The following is an 8,368-nucleotide window of genomic DNA, read 5'->3' as shown; positions in this document are numbered from 1 at the left end:
TGAAATAAGGCTGCATGGGCCAAAGGTATTTTATTTCTTCTTTACATTAAGTTTGACATGTTATGTTAAAAATGTACAATAACACTATAATCAGAATTCTGGTTTTTGTCCTGTTCTCGGCAGAATGTTGCTAGGAACTGTAGACCACAATGACTTGTACTTTATTTTATCTTACATGCAATTAAGTCTGTGATGCAAACTGGTTCAGGCCAGGAAATTGCAAATCAGGACTGATATTCTATGCTTAACACACCCCACAGGCAACCTAAATACATAAAAGAAATGCTTAAAGAGCAATGTCAGCCTTAATTTTCGATTGCCTCGCTTCTGACAGTTTGTTAAATATGTATTTTAATTATTTAAAAAACACTTGTGCACATTTATGTGGAACAGTTCTGATGTATCTCTTCAACCCATCATTTCAAGCCACAGTAATATATCTTAAGCTCTTTGTAATATGTCTATTAGCTAAATAATGTATTTAGACCATTTTTAAATATACACTTTAACTCATACTTTTTAAGACAATGCAGCTTGATGGGTAAAAACTAGCATATTTATATTATTTATAAAAATAAAAAACATGAGGACCAAATTCTGCAGTTCTTTTCCAGTACTCTGTCATGCAAAATTCCCACTATGGCAGATTTGATTTCTGTGAGGTTTTTCCTGCATAAAGAATGAGTAAGGACTGCATAAATAAGACAAGCAGCATTTGGCTCTGTAATTATCTAAATTGTTCGGTAGGGTTCCTTATGGCAGGTATGTACTATCCTATCAAAAGTACCCTTCTTGTCAAAATTTAGTATCTGAGGCACTTCAAATCCTTTATTTTTAGAATAGTGAAAGCAATATATAGGCTATTAGTTCACCAAGTCTAACTTATTTTACATTAAACTTGTGTTGGGTGATTGAAGTTTTGTGTTTTAATTAAAAACGCTTTATTTTAATGGCTGGTCTATTTATGCCAAGACTGAGTTTAGAATGATATTCATTGCCCTGTTATTAGCCTCTGAGATCATACATTGTTATCATATAGTGGCTTACTCAGCCATTGGGAACACCAGCTCCTGAAGAAAGTAACTCTTTATATATTTTATTCAAATTATGAACCCAGTCCTTCTTACAATTAATCCAATGAGCTTAAACCTGCTTCCTTTATTCAGTCAGATAGTCCCACTGAAGTCACTGAGCCAGGCTCTGAGATCCTTATTCATGCATAATTCTCACTGAAGTCAATGAAGTAAGTATTGAGTAAAATCTGAGGTTCCCAATTATAATCCTTCACCCATGTATCACAGCCTTCCCAGGCATAATGAGGGCCTCACCCACCTCTGCACCAGTGATCCTACTTACTGCAGAGCCTATGGAGTGCTTTTGATGAGTTCAGAGGTCCATGCAGGAAGACAAAGCAAGAAGTGGATGTGGATGAGGAAAGAATGGTCAGGCCATGAATACCATCCACACATCAGCCCTGAGAAGATCATGGTGGAAAGACCATTCTTCTAAGCCCTCTGCATGATGGTGATCTTTTAAGTGTGGCTTCTTGGGCAGTTGGCAAACTGCAGAAGCACCACACATTCTGTTCTAAGGGAGCTATGTTGCTGAGATAGGAAAAGGGCACAGTGCACAGAGCTGGAATGAAAGCACAGGGCCTCTGTGCAGATGGTCCCAAACTCCGGCTGATTACCTAGGATCCATATCGGCTGGAGAATCAGGCTTTCAGCTTACTCCACATAAGGATGGTGGGTCACCCCACCACCTTACTGATATCTGTGAGGAGAACTGCGCAGGTACTTTCTTCTCTTTAAACACTATCTGATGGGGCACAACAATCAGACTCTGAATAAGGACTTCAGGATTTGGCCTATTATTTCCAGTAAGAAAAAAATATTGTACCATCATAAGAAATGGCACCATGAAAAGATAACTCAAAATATATTGGTTTTGCCTGAGGGTGGTAATGGTGGTGGGGAAACCCTAATAGAAACAACAAAACTCACAAGAAAAAGTGTCAGATGGAGTATCTGCCAAAATTGACTTTCTTTATTAGTTTGTTCTATTAATTATTATTTCTTTTGAAGTACCATGGTAACAAATATTCAAAAGAATAGTCAGACCTTTAAAGTAAATTGCATTGGTTAGAGGAATTGAATTTTGTTAATAACTGAAAAAGAGAAGGTAATTAAAAAGGTTTCTTGTGGTTTGGAAATGCCTTCCAAATATTCATTAAACATTTAAGCTACTAAATTTGCAGAATATGTTCCTGACATTGGCACTGGTTCTGTGGTATTTCTCTCATCACATGGAAATACTGCGTGTTATGCAGAGTGCATTCATGCATAAACAATATAATTTTCATAAATTAAAACCTCCCCTGCAGAAGGAACATCTGTGCCTGCCTTTGAATAAAAGATGGTGGTAAGTGAGTTGCCCCTTGACTGACTAAGAGAATCCTTATGTTTAAGAAGAAGACATATAACCAAAAGGCATGCAAACCTAGGTCCAATTTTTTTAAAATTTTGTCTTAGACATTGTCATTCAGTGTTTTCCCCTTAGGTTATTCAGAGTATCTTTAGCTATCTTTGCTGCCTAGACAAGAGCAATGGAGTACTTGAAAAGTTGTTCTCTAATGATTGTTTGTTTTTCTTTTTTTCACTCAGCAACAAGTTCCTAGACTGCAGAGCAACACACTTTATCCAACTACAGCCAAATGAAATCGAGCTGCTGCAAAGTGAATCAGCTAGCCTAGCAATTAACTTTGTGTTTGTTTTTAGGTCAGAAGACTGTTTTTAGGCCCATAAACACATTGCAAATATAAATATGGTTTTGGGTCTTTGATTTTTGTTTTTATCATAAAGCACTGTTTGACTAGGAGATAATAAAATGATCTTCTATGTGACCCTGGCAAAACCAGTTGTCTCTTCAGCGGGTAGCTCAGTGGTTTGAGCATTAGCCTGTTAAACCAAAGGTTGTGAGCTCAAGCCTTGAGGGAATCATTTAGGGAACTGGGGTAAAATTCTGTCTAGGAATTGGCCCTGCTTTGAGCAGGGGGTTGGACTAGATGATTTCCTGAGGTCCTTTCCAACCCTGATATTCTATGATCAGACATGCCAAGTTTCACTTGTTCATTTTAAGGCATTTTATAAAGTATCTCCTACTTATGACGAAGGACTTTGTACCATGTGTTTCAAGGAGAAGTTTAAAGGTCACTCATTTTATTTGCACCAGTCTATGATAGACTTGTTGATAATTTTATTTCTAGATTGTTCATGGTTATTAGATGATTTAGATTTCTAAGACAATTTGTCTCTAGGTTTCTACAGCCCTAGAAGACCACCGAAGATTAAAAATTGAAGGATCACATGTTTCATGTCATGAAAGAAGAGGAACAGTGCCTGGTGAATTGATAGTGTCAGGATCATGGCCTCGGTTAGGGGGAAAAAAACCGGTGCAGCTGCTAAGGAGAAAAACGAAAACACTGCTGTGGGATGGGGCGAATGGATGGTGCCAAAATACTAGTCTCCAGATACTTCATTCTTAGCCACCACCTCTCTGGTGGAGGTGAGCGCCAAGACGTTGCAGAGTGGAGCGAGCAATTAGTTCTAGCGACTTCTGAGCTGGGGCCAATGGCTGCCTAATGGCTCGGCTGTAAGAGGCGGGGTCCAGAGGAGCCAATCGTAGGCTAGTACCTGCTGCCGGGAAAAGCCTCTGGCTGAGAAACATTTATGAACATGTATAAATAGTTGGATCATAAATGGCCAATTCTTCTCATATTGTGGGCAAACAACTTTGGATAATTCGCTTTTTATGTACCACTTACGGAATCCTTAATGAATCAGAATTAATCCTTTAATAAATGGTTCGCTTTAACTACTTTAGTCATTGTTGAATCACTTTCTATTCCAAAATAATGGCTAAGATGTATACTTTCCCTCAGTGCTCTCACTGTGCACCAGGAAAAATTGCAAGTACTGTATTAAAAATCAAGAGAAGATGGAGACACGAAGAGGCTTCCTGAAGTTTAAAGAAAACCACTCCAACTCTCAACCCTGCTGTGTTGTGACAAGGATTTACAAAATCGAGAGTAGAGGCAAATTTTGCAAGTTCTTGGTAGCCCACAAATGTTAACACTTTTGTCTTTTTTTTTTAATAAGAAGGGTCACATCAGTCACAAAGAGTACACAAAAGTCAAAACCAGCAACCTGAAGCTGAAAACTCAAATTCAGTCGTCTCCATATTACTCACAAATTTGTACTACATTTCTATTTACATCCTTCAACATTAAACAGACCAGCAATACAAAAAATGTAGTTTTACACTAAACAAAATAAAAACAAAGAAAGAATCCAGGACTTTGTTTTTGAGTCCGTTTTATTCTACAAATAATAAATGTTGCACCTTTCATGAGCTATCCAAGTAAAACAATAATCCCATAGGAATTACTTACACTAAGAAAAAAAATCACATATAAAGAGAAATGCAACATTCGATCAAATGTCCAATACTATGTTGTTACAAATGGATGGATGTTTCTGAAATCCCAGTGTGCATTACATCATAATATACAGGATTACGAACAAAATTACAGTACAGATTGATTCCAGTTGAACCAGCATTACATTTCAGACAGCACTTATTCTGGACTGCATTGTACATGCAATAGCTATTTTTCTAATTACGGGTTAAATGGTTTGAATTTGTTTTAAGCTACTGTACTAATTGACTACAATAGGTATATAGCCCAACGTTAACGCCTGATTAGTTTTAGGCTCCAGTTCATAATATGAGTATTTGACAAACCACCGACTGTGTGAATATGTATGAAATCATGCATTTATATTGTCTGGAAACATTAATATTTTCAAGTTCTCTTCAAAATTACAGATTGCAAAGGGGTTCAAAGACTAAAAAGAAACAGTGCAAATTGTATGTGATAGTCAAGCAGCTTTTGATTCTAGAAAGGTGTTGGCATTTGCTTATAATATTTATATACAAGTTTGTGCAAGTAATGTGTTGAATTGATATGTTCTAATAGAAAATAAGTATTTCCTTCTTATATCCTCTCAAGAATTAGGGATCTGGTTCTAATTGTAAAGGGGAAAATAATTTCATGGGAAAGAAATTGCCAGGGCTGTGCATTTTGTTAACGATTTGAAATGAAAGAAGTGCAAAGGCACTTCTCTACTTAACTTTTCTAAGCATTTTTCTGCTGGTTTAAATTAGTTAAATTATTTTGTATAAATTAGATATAATTCTACTTTTCCGATATGTATAAAAATTGATGAAGCTGCATGGTTTAAAATAGGAAATCCATGTTATAAAAAGTCATTAAAAATTCTGTACAAAATCACAACAAAATAATTCAGCATGGGAAAGGTAACAAGTAGTAAAATGTTGGTTGAAAAATATAGATTTATATATATTTTGTAATTGGCCCATTTCTAGTTTAAAAATTGCATAGATCCTAATTATTGCTTGTGATTTTGTTATCCCGATCAGATAATTAAAACGATCTGAATACCCCTACACCAAATTTACAGTGTAGTTTTCAACAGCTTTTAGAAAATAATACAGAAGGTGAACAGGAACTTTGCATCCCGGTTTCACCTCAAGGCAGAAACGACGATAAATACATATATCACTTGAATCTTAGAGTATTTGCACTTCGTAGCAGTGGTACCCAAAGGGCTGCCCTTTGTAAACAAGTCAGTCACTGTACGCACAATCAATTTGTTTCCTTCTCTGTCGTGACGCTGATGCGCCTTGAAGGGTTAATCGTGAAAGATGGCATTGAGCTGGGCACTCATGACTCGTTCGTGATGGGAATGGCTGTCATAGGGCATAATGTTGTCTATGGGGATCTCACAGCGAGAGGCAGAGCCAGAGAAGATTGATCCGTGGCCTGAGGCTGCTGCCAGAGTAGCTGCGGGATAGTGCATGGTAAAGGCATAATTTTTATCAAACTCGTTGGAAGGTTCATGTTTGAAAGAGAAGTTCCCACTAATGCTGAGGGGCGGGCTGAGGGGTCCGTCAAAGGAAGGGCTGGTGCAATCAGTGAGGGTGCTTTCAAAAAATGGCTCCAGAGCAGCCCCAAACGAGTGCGGAGGCTTCATGTGGAAGATGTGGGAGCTGTCCATGGTGCCATAGGGCGGACTGGGAAGACCCGGGGACTGGTAGGCGTAAGGGTGCACGGGGAAGGAAGCACTGGCCGGCTGCATATGGGGCGGCATGTCTTGGCTCTGCTCCGGAAGGAAAGTCCTGGGGTTGAGCTGGAGGCAGCCGGCTACTAAGTTGGTAGTGGGTTGGGACAAACCCTTGCACAGGGTCTGTACAAATGAAACGAGGTCCGGGCTCTTGCCAGAGCGCAGGATCTCGGAGAGCGCCCAGATGTAGTTCTTGGCCAAGCGCAGGGTCTCGATCTTAGAGAGCTTCTGCGTCTTAGAGTAACAGGGCACCACCTTGCGCAAGTTGTCCAGAGCCGCGTTCAGCCCGTGCATGCGGTTCCGCTCCCGGGCATTAGCCTTCATGCGCCTCAGCTTGAACCTCTCCATGCGCGCCTTAGTCATCTTCTTCTTCTTGGGACCCCGTCTTTTAGGCTTTTGATCATCGTCTTCTTCCTCTTCCTCTTCTTCCTCCTCTTCCTCTAAGTCATCGTCTTCATCCTCCTCCTCGCCGTTTCTCAGCGAGTCCTCTTCGGTCTCGGCTTGCATGGCTTCGAGATCCTCCTCCTTCTTGTCCGCCTCGTGTTCCTCGTCCTGAGAACTGAGGCACTCATCAGTCCAGCTCGGGGGACCCTGGGGCTGGGGCTCCCCCATCAGCCCGCTTTCGCTGTACGATTTGGTCATTTTTGAAGTCCTGCATTTAAGAGGGGGCAAAAAGAGAAGAAACACTTTAAACAGAAGAAACACAACCCTCTTCCCGCAATCCTCCCTCTCTCTTTCCATATATACAAACTGTGTGTGTGTGTGTGTGTACAAAAGCATTATGTTTTCCTCAAAATAAGAAACTAAACTTTTAATTATGCCCGCGCTTCTCTCTTATAATGATGTATTTATGTTCCAATGCCATTATGTAACTTGCTAATATTACCGTGGAATATAAATTGATTATGCAGAAGAAAATGTGATTGACACAATCGGAGTACATGAAGCAGTTTTATGAACGTTTGCAGGTTCTAAGGGGGAAAATTGTAAACAAAGATCCAGTAACCACAGGTTTTATACATTTTCTTGCTCTCCTTTTCTTCCCACCGCCTCCCTATAACAGCTACAACTTCCCCCAGGTAGTATAGCCAGAATATGCAACCTCCAGAACTGTTCAGAGCCAAGCAAGGCTCAGCTCTCCAGATGGGGGATCAGGTGTGACACTTCCTCTAAAAACCTGTCCACCTGAAAACTACTTGTTCCCTTCATTTCAGTATTCTCGAAGTTCTGCGGAACCCTTTCACAAAAAGACGAAAACAAGTATCATTCGCAGAACTGCAGCGTTCCACGCTGGCAAAGTGTCTGCTGAGGTGAATACCAGGGCTTCAGTGCAAGTGCAACAATTGAATTAGTGCAGTGCTGTGAGTGGCTTCTGAAGCCTCTGGTATCTCCGACACTGTAACAGGTACCAGCTCTTGCAGTTCCTACTCGCTTTTCTCTTTCCTCTCCAAATCCTTCGCCACTTACCTGAATGAACCTCCAAGCCCGATTTACACCACAGCAGCTTTACCATAAATTGCAGCGGTATTCTTCCAACGTCTTCTCCCAACAACCCTCTCTGTTCATGGGAAATAATCCCCTTCTCATTCAAACCTTTGGACCATCAATTCCATTCTATAATTAATTCCCTGTATTCCCTCTGTCCCTCGCCCTCCCAAAAAATATAAGTGGTTAATTACAAAAGCGACAGAAAACAATGATATTCAGACCAAATTTACACTGGGGTTTGAGGAAGGGGAGGAGCACCAACTAAATATGAGGAAAAAGTTAATGGGGGGGAGGTTAAACCCCTGGCTCCCATAATCGCAACCTGTGGAAATAATGCTTTAGAATGAAACACACCGAGATATTGGGGCATTAAACTGTTTCCGTTGTAGGCAGATTAAAAACTACATTAAACACTCACACATTGTATATCTCTAGCGAGATACAGCTGCAGGTATCTGTACTGAAATTCTGTTTCGGAGGAGGAAATCGGGGGGTATAATTACCTTCTTTTTTTTTTTTTTAGTGTCTCCTTTGCAGTGATGGTCTCATAACCCTGTTACTCCTGGAGAGCTCTCCTGTGCGAGGGTGTTTTCTCTTTTTTCTAGGGGCTGGGTGCAGAACGCGCAGGTTATATAGCGGGGCCAGTGATGCTAAAGGAGAGGGAGGGGTAGAGG

The 8,368-nt window shown here is 40.2% G+C and overlaps 1 protein-coding gene across 1 annotated transcript; it reads right to left on the bottom strand.

The window, feature by feature from the left end:
- Positions 1-4,056: 4,056 nt before the first annotated feature.
- NEUROD1 (neuronal differentiation 1) lies at positions 4,057-6,860 on the bottom strand. The gene has a single exon (XM_032783807.1). The coding sequence runs from the start codon at positions 6,846-6,848 to the stop codon at positions 5,775-5,777; it is 1,074 nt and encodes a 357-aa protein (XP_032639698.1). The 5' UTR covers positions 6,849-6,860; the 3' UTR covers positions 4,057-5,774.
- Between the last annotated feature and the right edge of the window lie 1,508 nt (positions 6,861-8,368).

Source organism: Chelonoidis abingdonii, chromosome 10, assembly GCF_003597395.2.
Source record: "Chelonoidis abingdonii isolate Lonesome George chromosome 10, CheloAbing_2.0, whole genome shotgun sequence".
NCBI classification, from domain to species: Eukaryota; Metazoa; Chordata; order Testudines; family Testudinidae; genus Chelonoidis; species Chelonoidis abingdonii.
The sequence above is the reverse complement of the archived record's forward strand: the minus strand, read 5'-3'. Positions and strand labels throughout refer to the sequence as shown.

Bases quoted from the DNA above. Each gene is read 5' to 3' on its own strand.
- NEUROD1 (XM_032783807.1), bottom strand. From the start codon at position 6,848: ATGACCAAATCGTACAGCGAAAGCGGGCTGATGGGGGAGCCCCAGCCC.